The following is a 25,654-nucleotide window of genomic DNA, read 5'->3' as shown; positions in this document are numbered from 1 at the left end:
TCTCTTCCCTCCCACTCCAGTCATTCGACCGAAGTTAGGAAGAGAAAGGAAAAGCCAAGGTGCAGAGGTGTCTGAAGTTTATAATAATTAACCTGTCTAAAAGAACAGGGCGGGCCGTGGACTCATCGTGTCTAAAAAGAAACAAATATATCAGGTAAGCATAAATTTTATTTTATTTTTAAATACACAATGAGTCCACAGATCATCTTCATTACTTTTGGGATACAATACCCAAGCTAGAGGACACAGATGATACAGGAGGGACAAGACAGGGAACCTAAACGGAAGGCACCACTGCTTGAAGAACCTTTCTCCCAAAAACGGCCTCAGCAGAGGTAAAAGTGTCAAATTTATAGAATTTTTAAAAAGTGTGAAGAGAGGACCAAGTCGCAACCTTGCAAATCTGTTCCATAGATGCTTCGGTTTTGCCCATGAGGAAGCAACAGCCCTAGTGGAATGAGCCGTAACCCTCTCAGGAGCCTGCTGTCCAGCAGTCTCATATGCAAAACGGATGATACTCCTCAGCCAAAAAGTAAGAGGTAGCCGTAGCTTTCTGACCTCTATGTTTTCCAGAGAAAATGACAAACAAAGAAGAGGACTGACGAAAGTCCTTAGTTGCTTGTAAGGAAAATTTTAAAGCACGGACGACATCCAAATTGTGCAGAAGACGTTCTTTCTGAGAAGAAAGATTAGGACACAAGGACGGAACAACAATCTCCTGATTAATGTTCCTGTCTGAAACAACCTTAGGAAGAAAACCTAGTTTAGTACATAAAACTACCTTATCTGAATGAAAAATAAGGTAAGGCGAAGTGTAGTGATGCACCGAAATGGAAATTCTGGACCGAAACCGAATCCGAAAATCCGGGATGCACTTGGCCGAAAACCGAAACTGATACCGAAAATGTATTTTTTCAAATTATTTTTTTTTGCATAATTAGAGCCAATAAAAAAGCCCACACTTTTATTGAAAGTAACACACTAAAATTGGACAAAAATATCTTAAAACAATAATATGCTACACAATAATTTTACCAAGAAAAAAAAAAACAGGCAAAAAATGCCATTTTCGGCCAAAATGTTTCTGCGACCAAAATTTTGGTGCATCCCTACTTAAAACAATTATAAATATTAATATACTGTATTATTCTTCATTGAGTTCTATGTAACAGAATCATATTTAACATTTTTTTTTTTTTTAACAATTATCCAAATAAAGTATAGTCCTATGAAACTCATTATATGCAGAACAGTAAGTCAAGTAATAAACTTAAACAGCAGCTCTAGGCTAGCATCACATTTGAAACATGCTACACAATAATTTTACCGAAAATAACAGGCTAAAAAACCGAAAACCGAAATAGACAAAAAACAGAATTTATGTTTACCTGATAAATTACTTTCTCCAACGGTGTGTCCGGTCCACGGCGTCATCCTTACTTGTGGGATATTCTCTTCCCCAACAGGAAATGGCAAAGAGCCCAGCAAAGCTGGTCACATGATCCCTCCTAGGCTCCGCCTACCCCAGTCATTCGACCGACGTTAAGGAGGAATATTTGCATAGGAGAAACCATATGATACCGTGGTGACTGTAGTTAAAGAAAATAAATTATCAGACCTGATTAAAAAACCAGGGCGGGCCGTGGACCGGACACACCGTTGGAGAAAGTAATTTATCAGGTAAACATAAATTCTGTTTTCTCCAACATAGGTGTGTCCGGTCCACGGCGTCATCCTTACTTGTGGGAACCAATACCAAAGCTTTAGGACACGGATGAAGGGAGGGAGCAAATCAGGTCACCTAAATGGAAGGCACCACGGCTTGCAAAACCTTTCTCCCAAAAATAGCCTCAGAAGAAGCAAAAGTATCAAACTTGTAAAATTTGGTAAAAGTATGCAGTGAAGACCAAGTCGCTGCCCTACATATCTGATCAACAGAAGCCTCGTTCTTGAAGGCCCATGTGGAAGCCACAGCCCTAGTGGAATGAGCTGTGATTCTTTCAGGAGGCTGCCGTCCGGCAGTCTCGTAAGCCAATCTGATGATGCTTTTAATCCAAAAAGAGAGAGAGGTAGAAGTTGCTTTTTGACCTCTCCTTTTACCAGAATAAACAAAAAACAAGGAAGATGTTTGTCTAAAATCCTTTGTAGCATCTAAATAGAATTTTAGAGCGCGAACAACATCCAAATTGTGCAACAAACGTTCCTTCTTCGAAACTGGCTTCGGACACAAAGAAGGCACGACTATCTCCTGGTTAATGTTTTTGTTAGAAACAACTTTTGGAAGAAAACCAGGTTTAGTACGTAAAACCACCTTATCTGCATGGAACACCAGATAAGGAGGAGAACACTGCAGAGCAGATAATTCTGAAACTCTTCTAGCAGAAGAAATTGCAACCAAAAACAAAACTCTCCAAGATAATAACTTAATATCAACGGAATGTAAGGGTTCAAACGGAACCCCCTGAAGAACTGAAAGAACTAAGTTGAGACTCCAAGGAGGAGTCAAAGGTTTGTAAACAGGCTTGATTCTAACCAGAGCCTGAACAAAGGCTTGAACATCTGGCACAGCTGCCAGCTTTTTGTGAAGTAACACAGACAAGGCAGAAATCTGTCCCTTCAAGGAACTTGCAGATAATCCTTTCTCCAATCCTTCTTGAAGAAAGGATAGAATCTTAGGAATCTTAACCTTGTCCCAAGGGAATCCTTTAGATTCACACCAACAGATATATTTTTTCCATATTTTGTGGTAAATTTTTCTAGTTACAGGCTTTCTGGCCTGAACAAGAGTATCAATAACAGAATCTGAGAACCCTCGTTTTGATAAGATCAAGCGTTCAATCTCCAAGCAGTCAGCTGGAGTGAAACCAGATTCGGATGTTCGAACGGACCTTGAACAAGAAGGTCTCGTCTCAAAGGTAGCTTCCATGGTGGAGCCGATGACATATTCACCAGATCTGCATACCAAGTCCTGCGTGGCCACGCAGGAGCTATCAAGATCACAGACGCCCTCTCCTGATTGATCCTGGCTACCAGCCTGGGGATGAGAGGAAACGGCGGGAATACATAAGCTAGTTTGAAGGTCCAAGGTGCTACTAGTGCATCTACTAGAGTCGCCTTGGGATCCCTGGATCTGGACCCGTAGCAAGGAACCTTGAAGTTCTGACGAGAGGCCATGAGATCCATGTCTGGAATGCCCCACAGTTGAGTAATTTGGGCAAAGACTTCCGGATGGAGTTCCCACTCCCCCGGATGCAATGTCTGACGACTCAGAAAATCCGCTTCCCAATTTTCCACTCCTGGGATGTGGATTGCAGACAGGTGGCAGGAGTGAGTCTCCGCCCATTGAATGATTTTGGTCACTTCTTCCATCGCCAGGGAACTCCTTGTTCCCCCCTGATGGTTGATGTACGCAACAGTCATGTTGTCTGATTGAAACCGTATGAACTTGGCCTTTGCTAGCTGAGGCCAAGCCTTGAGAGCATGGAATATCGCTCTCAGTTCCAGAATATTTATCGGTAGAAGAGATTCTTCCCGAAACCAAAGACCCTGAGCTTTCAGGGATCCCCAGACCGCGCCCCAGCCCATCAGACTGGCGTCGGTCGTGACAATGACCCACTCTGGTCTGCGGAAGGTCATCCCTTGTGACAGGTTGTCCAGGGACAGCCACCAACGGAGTGAGTCTCTGGTCCTCTGATTTACTTGTATCTTCGGAGACAAGTCTGTATAGTCCCCATTCCACTGACTGAGCATGCACAGTTGTAATGGTCTTAGATGAATGCGCGCAAAAGGAACTATGTCCATTGCCGCTACCATCAAACCTATTACTTCCATGCACTGCGCTATGGAAGGAAGAGGAACGGAATGAAGTGTTTGACAAGAGTTTAGAAGTTTTGTTTTTCTGGCCTCTGTCAGAAAAATCCTCATTTCTAAGGAGTCTATTATTGTTCCCAAGAAGGGAACCCTTGTCGACGGAGATAGAGAACTCTTTTCCACGTTCACTTTCCATCCGTGAGATCTGAGAAAGGCCAGGACTATGTCCGTGTGAGCCTTTGCTTGAGGAAGGGACGACGCTTGAATCAGAATGTCGTCCAAGTAAGGTACTACTGCAATGCCCCTTGGTCTTAGCACCGCTAGAAGGGACCCTAGTACCTTTGTGAAAATCCTTGGAGCAGTGGCTAATCCGAAAGGAAGCGCCACGAACTGGTAATGCTTGTCCAGGAATGCGAACCTTAGGAACCGATGATGTTCCTTGTGGATAGGAATATGTAGATACGCATCCTTTAAATCCACCGTGGTCATGAATTGACCTTCCTGTATGGAAGGAAGAATTGTTCGAATGGTTTCCATTTTGAACGATGGAACCTTGAGAAACTTGTTTAAGATCTTGAGATCTAAGATTGGTCTGAACGTTCCCTCTTTTTTGGGAACTATGAACAGATTGGAGTAGAACCCCATCCCTTGTTCTCCTAATGGAACCGGATGAATCACTCCCATTTTTAACAGGTCTTCTACACAATGTAAGAATGCCTGTCTCTTTATGTGGTCTGAAGACAATTGAGACCTGTGGAACCTCCCCCTTGGGGGGAGCCCCTTGAATTCCAGAAGATAACCTTGGGAGACTATTTCTAGTGCCCAAGGATCCAGAACATCTCTTGCCCAAGCCTGAGCGAAGAGAGAAAGTCTGCCCCCCACCAGATCCGGTCCCGGATCGGGGGCCAACATTTCATGCTGTCTTGGTAGCAGTGGCAGGTTTCTTGGCCTGCTTTCCCTTGTTCCAGCCTTGCATTGGTCTCCAGGCTGGCTTGGCTTGAGAAGTATTACCCTCTTGCTTAGAGGACGTAGCACTTGGGGCTGGTCCGTTTCTACGAAAGGGACGAAAATTAGGTTTATTTTTGGCCTTGAAAGACCTATCCTGAGGAAGGGCGTGGCCCTTACCCCCAGTGATATCAGAGATAATCTCTTTCAAGTCAGGGCCAAACAGCGTTTTCCCCTTGAAAGGAATGTTAAGGAGTTTGTTCTTGGAAGACGCATCCGCTGACCAAGATTTCAACCAAAGCGCTCTGCGCGCCACAATAGCAAACCCAGAATTCTTCGCCGCTAACCTAGCCAATTGCAAAGTGGCGTCTAGGGTGAAAGAATTAGCCAATTTGAGAGCACGGATTCTGTCCATAATCTCCTCATAAGGAGGAGAATCACTATCGATCGCCTTTACTAGCTCATCGAACCAGAAACACGCGGCTGTAGTGACAGGGACAATGCATGAAATTGGTTGTAGAAGGTAACCTTGCTGAACAAACATCTTTTTAAGCAAACCTTCTAATTTTTTATCCATAGGATCTTTGAAAGCACAACTATCTTCTATGGGTATAGTGGTGCGTTTGTTTAAAGTAGAAACCGCTCCCTCGACCTTGGGGACTGTCTGCCATAAGTCCTTTCTGGGGTCGACCATAGGAAACAATTTTTTAAATATGGGGGGAGGGACGAAAGGTATACCGGGCCTTTCCCATTCTTTATTTACAATGTCCGCCACCCGCTTGGGTATAGGAAAAGCTTCTGGGAGCCCCGGGACCTCTAGGAACTTGTCCATTTTACATAGTTTCTCTGGGATGATCAAATTCTCACAATCATCCAGAGTGGATAATACCTCCTTAAGCAGAGCGCGGAGATGTTCCAACTTAAATTTAAATGTAATCACATCGGGTTCAGCTTGTTGAGAAATTTTCCCTGAATCTGAAATTTCTCCCTCAGACAAAACCTCCCTGGCCCCCTCAGACTGGTGTAGGGGCATTTCAGAACCATTATCATCAGCGTCCTCATGCTCTTCAGTATCTAAAACAGAGCAGTCGCGCTTACGCTGATAAGTGGGCATTTTGGCTAAAATGTTTTTGATAGAATTATCCATTACAGCCGTTAATTGTTGCATAGTAAGGAGTATTGGCGCGCTAGATGTACTAGGGGCCTCCTGAGTGGGCAAGACTCGTGTAGACGAAGGAGGGAATGATGCAGTACCATGCTTACTCCCCTCACTTGAGGAATCATCTTGGGCATCATTTTCATTGTCACATAAATCACATTTATTTAAATGAGAAGGAACCTTGGCTTCCCCACATTCAGAACACAGTCTATCTGGTAGTTCAGACATGTTAAACAGGCATAAACTTGATAACAAAGTACAAAAAACGTTTTAAAATAAAACCGTTACTGTCACTTTAAATTTTAAACTGAACACACTTTATTACTGCAATTGCGAAAAAGTATGAAGGAATTGTTCAAAATTCACCACAGTGTCTTAAAGCCTTAAAAGTATTGCACACCAAATTTGGAAGCTTTAACCCTTAAAATAACGGAACCGGAGCCGTTTTTAACTTTAACCCCTTTACAGTCCCTGGTATCTGCTTTGCTGAGACCCAACCAAGCCCAAAGGGGAATACGATACCAAATGACGCCTTCAGAAAGTCTTTTCTATGTATCAGAGCTCCTCACACATGCGACTGCATGTCATGCTTCTCAAAAACAAGTGCGCAATACCGGCGCGAAAATGAGGCTCTGCCTATGATTAGGGAAAGCCCCTAGAGAATAAGGTGTCTAAAACAGTGCCTGCCGATATTATTTTACAAAAAAACCCAGATTAAATGATTCCTCAAGGCTAAATATGTGTTATATATGAATCGATTTAGCCCAGAAAATGTCTACAGTCTTAATAAGCCCTTGTGAAGCCCTTATTTACTGTCTGAATAAAAATGGCTTACCGGATCCCATAGGGAAAATGACAGCTTCCAGCATTACATCGTCTTGTTAGAATGTGTCATACCTCAAGCAGCAAAAGACTGCTCACTGTTCCCCCAACTGAAGTTAATTCCTCTCAACAGTCCTGTGTGGAACAGCCATGGATTTTAGTAACGGTTGCTAAAATCATTTTCCTCTTACAAACAGAAATCTTCATCTCTTTTCTGTTTCAGAGTAAATAGTACATACCAGCACTATTTTAAAATAACAAACTCTTGATTGAATAATAAAAACTACAGTTAAACACTAAAAAACTCTAAGCCATCTCCGTGGAGATGTTGCCTGTACAACGGCAAAGAGAATGACTGGGGTAGGCGGAGCCTAGGAGGGATCATGTGACCAGCTTTGCTGGGCTCTTTGCCATTTCCTGTTGGGGAAGAGAATATCCCACAAGTAAGGATGACGCCGTGGACCGGACACACCTATGTTGGAGAAATGCCATTTTCGGCCGAAACTTTCTGCGGCCGAAATTTCGGTGCATCCCTAGCGAAGTGTATTGCAACGCCGAGAGCTCAGACACTCTACAAGCTGAAGAAATAGCAACAAGAAATACAACTTTACAAGATAACTTAATATCTAAGGAATGCATAGGCTCAAACGGAGCCCCTTGAAGAACTTTGAGAAATAAATTCACACTCCATGGAGGAGTAACTGGTTTGAACACAGGCCTGATCCTACCCAGGGCCTGACAAAATGATTGTACATCTGGGACCTCTGCCAGTCGTTTGTGTAACAAAACAGATAAGGCAGAGATTTGACCCTTTAGGGAACTTGTCGATAAACCCTTCTCCAAACCTTCTTGGAGAAAAGACAAAATTCTGGGAATCCATGAGTAGCCCTTGGATTCACACCAATAGAGATATTTACTCCATATCTTATGGTAAATCTTTCTAGTTACACGCTTACGAGCCTGAATCATGGTCTCTATGACCGAATCAGAAAAACCCCGCTTGGATAAGATTAAGCGTTCAATCTCCAAGCAGTCAGCTTCAGAGAAACTAGATTTGGGTGAAGGAATGGTCCTTGAATGAGAAGGTCTTTCCTCAACGGAAGTCTCCAAGGTGGTAGGGATGACATGTCCACCAGATCTGCATACCAAATCCTGTGAGGCCAAGCAGGAGCAATGAGGATCACCGATGCCCTCTCCTGCTTGATTCGAGCAATGACCCGAGGAAGCGCAAACGGGGGAAATAGGTATGCAAGGCTGAAGGACCAAGGAACCGCCAGAGCATCTATCAGTTCCGCCTGGGGATCCCTGGACCTCAACCTGTATCTTGGCATTCGGACGAGATGCCATGAGATCTACCTCCGGCTGACCCCATTTGAGAATCATTTTGGAGAACACTTCCGGATGGAGTTCCCACTCTCCCGGATAAAAAGTCTGTCTGCTCAGAAAATCCGTCTCCCAGTTGTCCACCCCTGGGATATGGATCGCTGACAGATGGCAAGAATGGGCCTCCGCCCACCGGATTATCTTGGCTACCTCGGTCATCACTAAGGAACTCCTCTTTCCTCCCTGATGATTGATGTAAGCCACTGACGTTATGATGTCCGACTGGAATCTGATAAACTGGGCCGAAGCCAACTGGGGCCAGGCCAGAAGAGCATTGAAGATCGCTCTTAGTTCCATTGATGTTTATAGGAAGAACAGACTCTGCCTGAGTCCATACTCCGAGCCTTTAGGGAACCCCAGACAGCTCCCCACCCTAGAAGGCTGGTGTCCGTTGTCACAATCACCCAGGAAGGTCTGCAAAAGCAGGTTCCCTGGGATAGATGATCCAGAGACAACCACCATTGAAGAGAGTCCCTCGTCTCCTGTTCCAGGGTTATTCGAGGAGACTGCATAATCTCCATTCCACTGCCTGAGCATGTTTAACTGCAGAGGCCTGAGATGGAACCAAGCAAACGGAATGATGTCCATTGCCATCACCATCAGTCCGATTACTTCCATACACTCAGCCACTGATGGCCGAGGAATGGACTGAAGGGCTCGACAGGTATCTAGAATCTTTGATTTCCTGACCTCTGTCAGAAAAATCCTCAGATATAGAATCGATTAGAGTTCCCAAGAAAGTCACCCTTGTCTTCAGGACTAAGGAACTCTTTTCCAGATTTACCTTCCACCCGTGAGTTCTCAGGAAGGATAGTACAACGTCGGTATGAGATCTTGCTAGTTGAAAAGAGGGCTCCTGGATTAGAATATCGTCCAGATAAGGTGCAACTGCAATGCCCCGTGGCCTCAGAAACGCCAGCAGAGACCCCAGAACCTTTGTGAAAATTCTGGGTGCCGTGGCCAGATCGAAAGTAAGAGCCACAAACTGGAAGTGTTTGTCCAGAAAGGCAAACCTCAGGAACCTGTGATGGTCTCTGTGGATAGGAACATGAAGATATGCATCCTTTAAATCCACTGTCGTCCTAAATTGACCCTCCCGGATCAATGGAAGAATGGTACGAATAGTTTCCATCTTGAATGATGGAATTCTGAGAAACTTGTTTAGACTCTTGAGGTCTAGGATAGGTCTGAAGGTTCCCTCCTTTTTGGGAACTACAAACAGATTTGAATAAAAAACCCTGTCTGTGTTCCTGTACAGGAACGGGAATAATTACCCCCAGGGAGGAGAGGTCTCTTACACAATGTAAGAACGCCTCTCTTTTTATCTGGTTTGCAGATAATCTTGAAAGAAGAAATCTTCCTCGGGGAGGAAAATTTTTGAACTCCAATTTGTATCCCTGAAACACTATTTCTATAGCCCAGGGATCCTGAACGTCTCGAAACCAAGCCTGAACGAAGAAGTAAAGTCTGCCCCCTACCAGATCCGGTCCCGGATCGGGGGCATGCCCTTCATGCTGTTTTGGATTCAACAGCAGGCTTTATGGATTGTTTACCCTTGTTCTAAGACTGGTTGGGTCTCCAAGTAGGCTTAGATTGTTCTAGTTTAGAGGAGGAAGAGAAAGAATTTCCCTTGAAATTTGGAAAGGAACGAAAATCACTCTGTCGTCCTTTCTGTTTGTTTCTCTTGTCCTGAGGAAGGAGATGACCCTTACCTCCCGTGATATCAGAGATAATTTCTGTCAGGCCAGGTCCAAACAAGGTCTTCCCCTTGTAAGGAATCGCTAGAAGCTTAGACTTAGATGACACGTCCGTAGACCAAGGTTTTAACCATAAGGCTCTGTGGGCTAGGATGGAGAATCCCAAACTCTTGGCTGCCAGTTTAGTAATTTGCAGAGAAGCGTCCGTAATAAAAGCATTAGCTAACTTCAGAGCTTTAATCCTATCTTGGATCTCCTCTAAGGAAGTCTCAGTCTTGAGAGACTCAGACAGAGCATCAAACCAATAAGCTGCCGCACTAGTGACAGTAGCAATGCACGCAGCCGGCTGCAATAGCAGACCTTGGTGAACATAAATCTTTTTAAGTATACCCTCCAACTTCTTGTCCATGGGATCTTTAAAAGCACAACTATCCTCAATAGGAATAGTAGATCGCTTGGCTAAGGTGGAAATAGCCCCTTCCACCTTAGGAACCGCTTGCCAAGTTTCCCTGGCAGCGTCAGCTATAGGAAACATCTTTTTGAAAATAGGAGAAGGAGAGAAAGGAACACCTGGTCTCTCCCATTCCTTAGAAACAATCTCCGAAGCTCGCTTCGGCAGAGGGAAAACATCTGAGTAAGAAGGAACTTCGAAATATCTGTCCAATTTACTCGTCTTTACAGGAGCGACCACTACTGTGGAATCACAGTCGTCTAAAGTAACCAAAACCTCCCTGAGTAACAGGCGGAGGTGTTCTAGTTTAAACCTGAAAGAGACAACCTCTGAATCAGTCAAAGGCAATGAATTTTGCCTTCTGATAGAACCTCTATACCCTCCATCTCAGTTCCCCGGGAGGGTACATCCGAGATTGCCACCATGGCATCAGAAACCTCACTGACCACATGGTTGTCTTTCCTCTTACGTTTGCCTTGTAGCATAGGAAAAGCAGACAACGCATCAGAAATTGTGGAACACATAACTGCAGCTATGTCTTTTAAGGTAACTCCAGCAGGTGCTAGAGCAGAAGTACAGGTCACTGCTTGTGCGGGCGTTAAAGATTGGGACGTTTGGGGAGAAAGCTGCGGCATACTCTGAATCTCATCATTAGACTCCTGAGAAGCATCCGCTTATGAAAAATTTTGTTCATGAAAAATATTCTCTCATGAGGGACAAAAAGTAATTGGTGGTTCCACATTGGCATCCAAACACATGGTGCAAGTAACATTTTGCACAGCTTCTATATCCATATTAAAGAACAGAAAAATAATGTAATAACTAAAAAAAATATTTTTTTTATTACAATAAACTGTTACTGGCCCTTTAAAATTTAAAACTAAACGTTTTTACTGCAGGGAAAAAAAGTGATGTAAAATGAGAAGCAAAATTTAAACAGAATGACTCAAAAAAATGTAAATGTCTAACAAGATACTGTGCCTTTAAATTTTAAATGGAAAACTATTTTCCTGCTTTAAAGAAAAAACGTATCTCTAGATAAATAAACGTTTTTATTGCTCACAACAGTCAGACACCTCTACGCCTCAGCAGCTCTGCTGAGGCGCCTACCTGCCGACCGGTCTCCCTGCAATGTCCCAGCGGTGCAGAAGAAACGGTCTCTAGAGTGCTAACAACCGCTTGCCTGTTCTGCTGAAAAAACATGCGGTTCTAGAGCAATACTTATTCTCCAACTGTCCTTGCTTGTTTGAGAGTAAAGTCGCCCCACAGCTAAACCAGAACAGCTCCGTGTACCAGACAAGTAGAAAACTGCGCAGCGTAATAGCAAGCGTGCAAAACTATAGCCCCGCCCATCGTGGGCGTTAACAATACACACAACCCGACCAGCTTCATTTTTATAAAAATTAAACCGATAGTGACATAAGCTTAACTCCCAGCCCCAGTGCCCGTATGAAAGCTGCCATGAAAAACACCCTCCATACACAGAGAGCCTGATGTCCCATATAAAAAGCCCCATTTCTGAGCCTTATATGTGATAAAGGTATAATCAAAGTGTCCACTTTCCTTTGCGTCTGTATTTATCCCCCAGAATAAAAGAATCAGCACTTACCTTAATGTTGTCTGACAGCAGGACAGCCCAACAGCCCTCCTCTAGCCCTGTGGAAAATCATAAGTCTGAGTTAAGTATGCTTAGGCCATCAGGATAAGGGCAGCATAAATGTATGGGAGGCGCAGTGAGAATTATGTCCCACCAGTTCCCATTGCTTTAAAGCCACAAAAAGCTCTACTGAAGAGACTGATATGGACTACGGCTACACCCTAGAACAAAGCAGCACTCTCTGGCACTACTTTAAAAATAATAAACTCTTGATTGAAGAATCTATACTAACACCTCACTTTACCTCTTCCTAGCACTTACGTAGGCAAAGAGAATGACTGGGGAGGGAGAGAAGGGAGGAGCTATATAACAGCTCTGCTGTGGTGCTCTTTGCCTCCTCCTGCAGACCAGGAGGTGAATATCCCATAAGTAATGAAGATGATCCGTGGACTCATCGTGTCTTTAAAAATAAATTTAAACCTGCTTCCACACCTAGGGCACCGTGGGGGTGTGCTGTGTATCTTTCTAACAAAAAAGAGAACACTTTATTTTTATATTGAGATGTCCCTTTAACACGTAACTACAACCCAGTAAAAAGCAAACAGCAGAATATTATTTTATTTGCTTTCTTTGGTGTGCGGTATCACTGCATCTCTAAAGGTTCTGCATCAACAAAATACTGAAATGCTCCTTAATAAGAATCTTTGTGTGCGCAATGCTCCTTTTATTGTAAATGAAACTGTTCCGTTCAATATTGTGATCAATACATGTACTGGGAAAAGTTCTCCCTTTATTGTGTGTGTTTTTTTGTTTTTAGTTTTTTTCTTTTTTCAAAGAGCTTTTTTATTTACTCTAAAAGTCAGAGCAGCAGAGCTAATATACATACACATGCATATATATATATATATATATATATATATATATATATATATATATATATATATATATATATGTTGGGTTTGGGGGGTGTGTGTATATATATGTATATATATATATATATATATATATATATATAATAAACAGGTCCCACACTCTCCGCTGTGAAAACACAAACTTCTTTAACCCCTTAATGACCACAGCACTTTTCCATTTTCTGTCCGTTTGGGACCAAGGCTATTTTTACATTTCTGCAGTGTTTGTGTTTAGCTGTAATTTTCCTCTTACTCATTTACTGTACCCACACATATTATATACTGTTTTTCTCGTCATTAAATGGAATTTCTAAAGATACCATTATTTTCATCATATCTTATAATTTACTATAAAAAAAATTATAAAATATGAGGAAAAAATTGAAAAAAAAAAACACTTTTTCTAACTTTGACCCCCAAAATCTGTTACACATCTACAACCACCAAAAAACACTGTGCTAAATAGTTTCTAAATTTTGTCCTGAGTTTAGAAATACCCAATGTTTACATGTTCTTTGCTTTTTTTGTAAGTTATAGGGCCATAAATACAAATAGCACTTTGCTATTTCCAAACCATTATTTTTCAAAATTAGCGCTAGTTACATTAGAACACTAATATCTTTCAGGAATCTCTGAATATCCATTGACATGTATATATTTTTTTTTAGTAGACATCCCAAAGTATTGATCTAGGCCCATTTTGGTATATTTCATGCCACCATTTCACCGCCAAATGCGATTAAATACAAAAAATCGTTCACTTTTTTACTAATTTTTTCACAAACATTTGGTTTCTCACTGAAATTATTTACAAACAGCTTGTGCAATTATGGCTTAAATGGTTGTAAATGCTTCTCTGGGATCCCCTTTGTTCAGAAATAGCAGACATATATGGCTTTGGCGTTGCTTTTTAGTAATTAGAAGGCTGCTAAATGCCACTGCGCACTACACGTGTATTATGCCCAGCAGTGAAGGGGTTAATTATGGAACATGTAGGGAGCTTTTAGGGATACTTTTAGCTTTAGTGTAGTGTAGTAGACAACCCCAAGTATTGATCTAGGCCAATTTTGGTATATTTCATGCCACCATTTCACCGCCAAATGCGATCAAATTAAAAAAAACGTTAAATTTTTCACAATTTTAGGTTTCTCACTGAAATCATTTACAAACAGCTTGTGCAATTATGGCACAAATGGTTGTAAATGCTTCTCTGGGATCCCCTTTGTTCAGAAATAGCAGACATATATGGCTTTGGGGTTGATTTTTGGTAATAAGAAGGCCGCCAAATGCCGCTGCATTTCACACGTGTATTATGGCTAGCAGTGAAGGGGTTAATTATGTAGCTTGCAGGGTTAATTTTAGCTTTAGTGTAGAGCTCAGCCTCCCACCTGAAACATGAGACCCCCTGATCCCTCCCAAACAGCTCTCTTCCCTCCCCCACCCCACAATTGTCCCCGCCATCTTAAGTACTGGCAGAAACTCTGCCAGTACTAAAATAAAAGCTATATTTGGGCTTTTTTGGGGGGGTTTTTGGCATATTTACATATGCTGCTGTGTAGGATCCCCCCTTAGTCCCCAACCTCACTGATCCCCCACCAAACAGCTCTCTAACCCTCCCCCTCTGCCTTAATGGGCGCCATCTTGGGTACTGGCAGCTGTCTGCCAGTACCCAGTTTAGCAACAAATGTGCCTTTTTTTTTTTAAAAAATGCCCTTTTCTGTAGTGTAGCTTTCCCCCCCCCCCCAAGACCAACCCCCCACCCCTTCTTGATCCCTTAGATGTTTATTTCTATATTTGAAAACATTTTATTTTTAACTTTTAACAATTTTATTTTTCTGTAGTGTAGCGGTTCCCTCCCGCTCCCGCCCCATGCTCCCGTGCGCGCTCCCGTCCCCCCCCCGCCCCCCTTCCCTCCACTCGGCACATCGATGGCCGCCCACCCGCCTCCCAGACTTGCTCCCACCCGCCACCGATGTCCGGTGCAGAGAGGGCCACAGAGTGGCTCTCTCTGCATCGGATGGCCAAGGGGGGTTATTGCAGGATGCCTCCATATCGAGGCATCACTGCAATAACCGGAAAGCAGCTGGAAGCGAGCAGGATCGCTTCCAGCTGCTTTCCAGACCAAGGACGTACGCCACACGTCCTTGGTCATTAACTGTCTTTTTTTTGAGGACGCGTGGCGTACGTCCTTGGTCATTAAGGGGTTAATTGAACTGTGACGTTTCGGGGTAGTTAGCCCCTTCCTCAGACAGATAACATTGACAAAAAGGCTTGTTTCACGAGTACGGTCACTGGCAAGGAATTTTCTATTACATCCTGTGTAAATTGTAGGAGCAAAAATGTGATCTATCTAATTTGGTGTTGCTGTAATAACAAGCAATATGTGGGTTGTACTACCCGTGAGGTAAGAGAGAGGATCAGACAACATCTTTCCGACATAAAAAGATCCAAACATAGCTCAGATGTGGCTAAACATTTTGACATGGTTAACCACAATGACAATGCAACTTTTAAATGGTCATTGAAAGTCTTAAGATCCCTAAAAGGGGGGGGGGTGATACTCTAAAGTAATTACACAAGTGAGAGGCATTTTCATCCTGGGCCAAGGGTTCCCAAAGGCTTTAATAGTGCGTATGATGAAATCACCTACAGGGAATAAAAGACGTTGGGGGCAAGAGTTCCCTAAAGTTGTAATAGTACAGATGATGCAATTAACTACTGGAAAATAAGTCCCTTTGGGGAAAGAGCAGCTTAAAAAACCTGAGCTTATAAATCCTGGTCTTCTCGTTCCTTCCTCACCCTCCTTTTCTTTGTTCTGTTAGGTGATGTACAATGAGTTTGCTTATTTACCAAATGATAGCCACTTTCCCACTACTGCAAGTCGCCAACTCCTTTTTGGCTTATTGTACACAGTATTAGATTTACTAATAGATACGTCTATGATTAAGGCTACCAAGCCAAAACATGTCAGACATTATCTGGCTGTTTGTTCTATTTCAATATGTGACCAATAAAGACTTCTTTTATCTACTGAAGATGGTGCCGGCTGTTTACTTCTTTGTACCATGAACTTTTCTCCCTGAGCCTGGCACCTCGAATCTACAGCTTGTACCAGATTGTCCACTATTCATTCCGATTGGCGCAAAGAGGTCACGTGAGGGTTTCACCCTATAGGAGCCAAGTATCTACGGGCAGAAAGCAGGAAGTACTAGAGATTCACGTCAGACTGATTTTACATCAGCAGCTACAGAAGGAGGGTTTACCAGTTGTGTGCCATAACGGATCCCAGAGGAGGCATGAGGACCAGGAATTCAAGCTGGGCTACACTCGAGTGAGCGGCGTGGAGCCGTTTCACGGGTTGGTAAGCCTCAGGAAGCTTTTTCCAGTGTGTCCCTTGTTGCCGGCCGTTTTGGAGGTCAATGGCTATGTGGATCCCTCCATGTGGTTCATCATTTACAGGCTGCTATAATGTTTTTTCTTATGTTCTTCAGTATATATATATATATACACACACACATATATATATATACATACACATACTTATACACACACACAGACATATACATTGTTCTATTACCTTTCTGTTTAGGGAATATTCGCTTCTGTCTCTGTACTTTGCCTCTCCTCTCAATCACAGGGTTACAGAACATGATCTGGAACATTAGAGAAGAGTATTAAAGGGACATAAAAACCCAAAATTATTCTTCCATGATTCACACAGAACATAACATTTTAAAACAACTTTCTAATTTACTTTTATTATCAATATTGTCTTGGTAACCTTTATTAAAGGACCAGAAATGCACTACTGGATGCTCGCTGAGCACATTGGTAAGCTAATAAGAGGTATATATGTACAGCTAGCTCCCAACTCCAGCCTATCTCAGTATGCTTTTCAACAAAGGATGCTAAAAGAACAAAGCAAACTTGATAATAGAAGTAAATTGGAAAGTTGTTTAAAATTGTATGTTCTATCAAACCCAAAATTGGTGGGTTACAGGTCTAATTTTTCATGTCCAAACACTTTCCACTATTTGGTTCCATCCCCTGTGCCCTAGTGCCCCATCTTACCTCCGCAAATAGCATTCCCTGAGGTTCCAGCTGCAAACACATCCCATGCCGCTCGTTGTCCAGGAAATCCTCCAGACGCAGAAAACGTACAGCACAAAGCTCTCGCCAATCCCGCCAGTGCACTGCAATTTCCAACTCCCGTGACTGCAGGGGTCACAACAAGGTTAGCGTGCTCACATACACACGATTAGGCACACACACATCAACACTCACCCTCTCAAGCTCAATAGTGAAGCTTTGGTTCCAGCACTGGTTGTGTACAAGTCCCCAGCTTGTCTGTGCAACACGTTTATTGTCTACTTTCAGAACACACATGACTTCTCCTGCAAAGAAAAGTGCAAACATGAGCAAAGAGCTGCAAAAAGGAACATATGTTGCTTTTGTTGTTAATAAACAAACTTACCACATAGCTCATCAGACCGCAAGTAGCGAGACGATCCTCCACGGCCATAGACGCTGCCTCCTGCTCGATATCGGATAAAGTTTTTGGATTCATTAGGGCTTCCTTGAATAGGAGTTGCCCGAGAACGTCCAGGGACAGATTCAAGAAGTCCTTGACTCCCCAAGAGATGGATCTCCAGCTTTCCTATTTAAAAATCAAGATAAGACAGCCATGCTATAATAACATTAACCTCATCTCTTTGATGACTCAGAAATTCTCCGTCAGGTACCTGTTAGCGCCGTGGGTTTGAGTAACGATGTTCGGTGATGCCTCAGCTCTTCCTCTTTTCCCCGGACTCCTCCACCTGTAGATGGGCAGTTCTGCAGGACCTCTTTGATGAGCTGCTGTTTTGGGTGCCCTGCAGGAAATTCACAAAGGCAACGCTCTAAAGACAGCCGCAAGAGATCGATTTTCTGGCATGACTCATGCAACCGAGATTGGGCCTGGAATAGATAATGATCATCAAAACTACTCTGCATGCAGCTTAGTGCTACAAATAGATAAGGGCCCCTTCTAACCTCAGCCAGGGCTTTACGCTCCTGCACTCTGTGACTACCAAGAAGCTTGACTACATTTTTGGCACCTTCTGCCACCGCTACTTCGACATGCAAGTGGTGCTTTAGCTCCTCCACTCGAACTTCTTGAGGGGAAAGTGTCTCAGCTTGGTCCTGTGTTTCAGACGCTGATCCTGGAATTTGCGTCAGTTTCACAATCTGCATGCGAAGTAGTTCAGTTTTTATCCGGCTGTCCTGGAGCATCTGCTGGGCTGTAGATAGGAGCTTACGGTCCTGAGACAGAATACAAGAAAAATCATCAATAACTCTCTGGGACACAAAATATATATCAAATATTAGACGCACAGAATATAAATAATACAATACTGGTATATTAGTCACACACACACAGAATGTAAATAACAATACAGTACCGGTATATTAGTCACACACACACAGAATGTAAATAACAATACAGTACCTGTATATTAGTCACACACACACAGAATGTAAATAACAATACAGTACCAGTATATTAGTCACACACACACACAGAATGTAAATAACAATACAGTACCGGTATATTAGTTACACACACAGAACGTAAATAACAATACAGTACCGGTATATTAGTTACACACACACAGAATGTAAATAACAATACAGTACCGTTATATTAGTTACACACACACAGAATGTAAATAACAATACAGTACCGTTATATTAGTCACACACACACAGAATGTAAATAACAATACAGTACCAGTATATTAGTCACACACACAGAATGTAAATAACAATACAGTACCGGTATATTAGTTACACACACACAGAATGTAAATAACAATACAGTACCGGTATATTAGTCACACACACACAGAATGTAAATAACAATACAGTACCGGTATATTAGTCACACACACACAGAATGTAAATAACAATACAGTACAGCTATATTAGTCACACACACACAGAATGTAAATAACAATACAGTACCGGTATATTAGTCACACACACACAGAATGTAAATAACAATACAGTACCGGTGTATTAGTTACACACACACAGAATGTAAATAACAATACAGTACCGGTATATTAGTTACACACACACACAGAATGTAAATAACAATACAGTACCGGTATATTAGTTACACACACACAGTATGTAAATAACAATACAGTACCGGTATATTAGTTACACACACACAGAATGTAAATAACAATACAGTACCGGTATATTAGTTACACACACACAGAATGTAAATAACAATACAGTACCAGTATATTAGTCACACACACAGAATGTAAATAACAATACAGTACCGGTATATTAGTCACACACACAGAATGTAAATAACAACACAGTACCTGTATATTAGTCACACACACAATGTAAATAACAATACAGTACCGGTATATTAGTTACACACACAGAATGTAAATAACAATACAGTACCGGTATATTAATTACACACACACACAGAATGTAAATAACAATACAGTACCTGTATATTATAGTCACACACACAGAACGTAAATAACAATACAGTACCGGTATATTAGTCACACACACACAGAATGTAAATAACAATACAGTACCGGTATATTAGTCACACACACACAGAATGTAAATAACAATACAGTACCGGTATATTAGTTACACACACACAGAATGTAAATAACAATACAGTACCGGTGTATTAGTTACACACACACAGAATGTAAATAACAATACAGTACCGGTATATTAGTTATACACACACACAGAATGTAAATAACAATACAGTACAGCTATATTAGTCACATACACAGAATGTAAATAACAATACAGTACCGGTATATTAGTCACATACACAGAATGTAAATAACAACACAGTACCGGTATATTAGTCACATACACACACAGAATGTATATAACAATACAGTACCGGTATATTAGTCACACACACACAGAATGTAAATAACAATACAGTACCGGTATATTAGTTACACACACACACAGAATGTAAATAACAATATAGTACCGGTATATTAGTTACACACACACAGAATGTAAATAACAATACAGTACCTGTATATTAGTTACACACACACAGAATGTAAATAACAATACAGTACCAGTATATTAGTTACACACACAGAATGTAAATAACAATACAGTACCTGTATATTAGTTACACACACAGAATGTAAATAACAATACAGTACCTGTATATTAGTTACACACACACAGAATGTAAATAACAATACAGTACAGCTATACTAGTTACACACACACAGAATGTAAATAACAATACAGTACCAGTATATTAGTCACACACACACAGAATGTAAATAACAATACAGTACCGGTATATTAGTTACACACACAGAATGTAAATAACAATACAGTACCGGTATATTAGTCACATACACACAGAATGTAAATAACAATACAGTACCGGTATATTAGTCACACACACAGAATGTAAATAACAATACAGTACCGGTATATTAGTCACACACACACACAGAATGTAAATAACAATACAGTACCGGTATATTAGTCACACACACACACAGAATGTAAATAACAATACAGTACCAGTATATTAGTCACACACACACAGAATGTAAATAACAATACAGTACCGGTATATTAGTTACACACACACAGAATGTAAATAACAATACAGTACCAGTATATTAGTTACACACACACAGAATGTAAATAACAATACAGTACCGGTATATTAGTCACATACACACAGAATGTAAATAACAATACAGTACCGGTATATTAGTCACACACACACAGAATGTAAATAACAATACAGTACCAGTATATTAGTTACACACACAGAATGTAAATAACAATATAGTACCGGTATATTAGTTACACACACAGAATGTAAATAACAATACAGTACCTGTATATTAGTTACACACACACAGAATGTAAATAACAATACAGTACCAGTATATTAGTTACACACACAGAATGTAAATAACAATACAGTACAGCTATATTAGTCACACACAGAATGTAAATAACAATACAGTACCGGTATATTAGTCACATACACACAGAATGTAAATAACAATACAGTACCGGTATATTAGTTACACACACACAATGTAAATAACAATACAGTACCGGTATATTAGTTACACACACACAGAATGTAAATAACAATACAGTACCGGTATATTAGTCACATACACACAGAATGTAAATAACAATACAGTACCGGTATATTAGTCACACACACACAGAATGTAAATAACAATACAGTACCAGTATATTAGTTACACACACAGAATGTAAATAACAATATAGTACCGGTATATTAGTTACACACACAGAATGTAAATAACAATACAGTACCTGTATATTAGTTACACACACACAGAATGTAAATAACAATACAGTACCAGTATATTAGTTACACACACAGAATGTAAATAACAATACAGTACAGCTATATTAGTCACACACACAGAATATAAATAACAATACAGTACCGGTATATTAGTCACACACACACAGAATGTAAATAACAATACAGTACCGGTATATTAGTTACACACACACAGAATGTAAATAACAATACAGTACCTGTATATTAGTCACACACACACAGAATGTAAATAACAATACAGTACCTGTATATTAGTCACACACACACAGAATGTAAATAACAATACAGTACCTGTATATTGGTTACACACACAGAATGTAAATAACAATACAGTACCGGTATATTAGTCACACACACACAGAATGTAAATAACAATACAGTACCTGTATATTAGTCACACACACACAGAATGTAAATAACAATACAGTACCGGTATATTAGTCACACACACACAGAATGTATATAACAATACAGTACCGGTATATTAGTTACACACACACAGAATGTAAATAACAATACAGTACCTGTATATTGGTTACACACACAGAATGTAAATAACAATACAGTACCGGTATATTAGTCACATACACAGAGAATGTAAATAACAATACAGTACCGGTATATTAGTTACACACACAGAATGTAAATAACAATACAGTACCTGTATATTAGTTACACACACACACACAGAATGTAAATAACAATACAGTACCGGTATATTAGTTACACACACACACAGAATGTAAATAACAATACAGTACCGGTATATTAGTTACACACACACACAGAATGTAAATAACAATACAGTACCAGTATATTAGTTACACACACAGAATGTAAATAACAATACAGTACCGGTATATTAGTCACACACACAGAATGTAAATAACAATACAGTACCGGTATATTAGTTACACACACACAGAATGTAAATAACAATACAGTATCGCTATATTAGTCACACACACACAGAATGTAAATAACAATACAGTATCGCTATATTAGTCACACACACACAGAATATAAATAACAATACAGTATCGCTATATTAGTTACACACACAGAATGTAAATAACAATATAGTACCGGTATATTAGTCACACACACACAGAATGTAAATAACAATACAGTACCTGTATATTAGTTACACACACACAGAATGTAAATAACAATACAGTACCAGTATATTAGTCACACACACAGAATGTAAATAACAATACAGTACCTGTATATTGGTTACACACACAGAATGTAAATAACAATACAGTACCTGTATATTGGTTACACACACAGAATGTAAATAACAATACAGTACCTGTATATTGGTTACACACACAGAATGTAAATAACAATACAGTACCTGTATATTGGTTACACACACAGAACGTAAATAACAATACAGTACCTGTATATTAGTCACACACACACAGAATGTAAATAACAATACAGTACCTGTATATTGGTTACACACACAGAATGTAAATCACAATACAGTACCAGTATATTAGTCACACACACACAGAATGTAAATAACAATACAGTACCGGTATATTAGTCACACACACACAGAATGTAAATAACAATACAGTACCTGTATATTAGTCACACACACACAGAATGTAAATAACAATACAGTACCTGTATATTGGTTACACACACAGAATGTAAATAACAATACAGTACCGGTATATTAGTCACACACACAGAATGTAAATAACAACACAGTACCGGTATATTAGTCACACACACACACAGAATGTAAATAATAATATAGTACCGGTATATTAGTTACACACACACAGAATGTAAATAACAATACAGTACCGGTATATTAGTTACACACACACACAGAATGTAAATAACAATACAGTACCGGTATATTAGTTACACACACACAGAATGTAAATAACAATACAGTACCGGTATATTAGTTACACACACACAGAATGTAAATAACAATACAGTACCGGTATATTAGTCACATACACACAGAATGTAAATAACAATACAGTACCGGTATATTAGTCGCATACACACAGAATGTAAATAACAATACAGTACCGGTATATTAGTCACACACACACAGAATGTAAATAACAATACAGTACCGGTATATTAGTCACATACACAGAATGTAAATAACAATACAGTACCTGTATATTAGTTACACACACACACAGAATGTAAATAACAATACAGTACAGCTATATTAGTCACACACACACACAGAATGTAAATAACAATACAGTACCGGTATATTAGTCACACACACACAGAATGTAAATAACAATACAGTACCGGTATATTAGTCACACACACACACAGAATGTAAATAACAATACAGTACCGGTATATTAGTCACATACACACAGAATGTAAATAACAATACAGTACCGGTATATTAGTCACACACACACAGAATGTAAATAACAATACAGTACCTGTATATTAGTCACACACACAGAATGTAAATAACAATACAGTACAGCTATATTAGTCACACACACACAGAATGTAAATAACAATACAGTACCTGTATATTAGTCACACACACACAGAATGTAAATAACAATACAGTACCTGTATATTGGTTACACACACAGAATGTAAATAACAATACAGTACCGGTATATTAGTCACACACACAGAATGTAAATAACAACACAGTACCGGTATATTAGTCACACACACACACACAGAATGTAAATAATAATATAGTACCGGTATATTAGTTACACACACACAGAATGTAAATAACAATACAGTACCGGTATATTAGTTACACACACACACAGAATGTAAATAACAATACAGTACCGGTATATTAGTTACACACACACAGAATGTAAATAACAATACAGTACCGGTATATTAGTTACACACACACAGAATGTAAATAACAATACAGTACCGGTATATTAGTCACATACACACAGAATGTAAATAACAATACAGTACCGGTATATTAGTCGCATACACACAGAATGTAAATAACAATACAGTACCGGTATATTAGTCACATACACACAGAATGTAAATAACAATACAGTACAGCTATATTAGTCACACACACACACAGAATGTAAATAACAATACAGTACCTGTATATTAGTCACACACACACAGAATGTAAATAACAATACAGTACCGGTATATTAGTCACACACACACACAGAATGTAAATAACAATACAGTACCGGTATATTAGTCACATACACACAGAATGTAAATAACAATACAGTACCGGTATATTAGTCACGCACACACAGAATGTAAATAACAATACAGTACCTGTATATTAGTCACACACACACAGAATGTAAATAACAATACAGTACAGCTATATTAGTCACACACACACAGAATGTAAATAACAATACAGTACCGGTATATTAGTTACACACACACACAGAATGTAAATAACAATACAGTACCGGTATATTAGTTACACACACACAGAATGTAAATAACAATACAGTACAGCTATATTAGTCACACACACACAGAATGTAAATAACAATAAAGTACCTGTATATTAGTCACACACACAGAATGTAAATAACAATACAGTACCTGTATATTAGTCACACACACACAGAATGTAAATAACAATACAGTACAGCTATATTAGTCACACACACACAGAATGTAAATAACAATACAGTACCGGTATATTAGTCACACACACACAGAATGTAAATAACAATACAGTACCAGTATATTAGTTACACACACAGAATGTAAATAACAATACAGTACCTGTATATTAGTCACACACACAGAATGTAAATAACAATACAGTACCTGTATATTAGTCACACACACACAGAATGTAAATAACAATACAGTACAGCTATATTAGTCACACACACACAGAATGTAAATAACAATACAGTACCGGTATATTAGTCACACACACACAGAATGTAAATAACAATACAGTACAGCTATATTAGTCACACACACACAGAATGTAAATAACAATACAGTACAGCTATATTAGTCACACACACACAGAATGTAAATAACAATACAGTACCGGTATATTAGTCACACACACACAGAATGTAAATAACAATATAGTACCGGTATATTAGTTACACAAACAGAATGTAAATAACAATACAGTACCTGTATATTAGTTACACACACACAGAATGTAAATAACAATACAGTACCAGTATATTAGTTACACACACAGAATGTAAATAACAATACAGTACAGCTATATTAGTCACACACACACAGAATGTAAATAACAATACAGTACCGGTATATTAGTCACATACACACAGAATGTAAATAACAATACAGTACCGGTATATTAGTTACACACACACAATGTAAATAACAATACAGTACCGGTATATTAGTTACACACACACAGAATGTAAATAACAATACAGTACCGGTATATTAGTCACACACACACAGAATGTAAATAACAATACAGTACCGGTATATTAGTT

At 39.8% G+C, this 25,654-nt stretch overlaps 1 protein-coding gene across 1 annotated transcript in view; it reads right to left on the bottom strand.

The window, feature by feature from the left end:
- Positions 1-25,654, bottom strand: part of PKN3 (protein kinase N3) — a 208,445-nt gene that overhangs the window by 162,866 nt on the left and 19,925 nt on the right. Inside the window, exons 4-9 of the mRNA XM_053696004.1 lie at positions 17,807-18,076; positions 17,518-17,731; positions 17,250-17,432; positions 17,060-17,169; positions 16,847-16,990; positions 16,353-16,428 (exon numbers count right to left, since the gene is read on the bottom strand). Coding sequence (XP_053551979.1) covers positions 16,353-16,428; positions 16,847-16,990; positions 17,060-17,169; positions 17,250-17,432; positions 17,518-17,731; positions 17,807-18,076 — 997 coding nt within the window. The remainder of the gene's footprint in view (positions 1-16,352; positions 16,429-16,846; positions 16,991-17,059; positions 17,170-17,249; positions 17,433-17,517; positions 17,732-17,806; positions 18,077-25,654) is intronic.

This window comes from Bombina bombina, chromosome 12 (genome assembly GCF_027579735.1).
Source record: "Bombina bombina isolate aBomBom1 chromosome 12, aBomBom1.pri, whole genome shotgun sequence".
Lineage (NCBI taxonomy): Eukaryota > Metazoa > Chordata > Amphibia > Anura > Bombinatoridae > Bombina > Bombina bombina.
The sequence above is the reverse complement of the archived record's forward strand: the minus strand, read 5'-3'. Positions and strand labels throughout refer to the sequence as shown.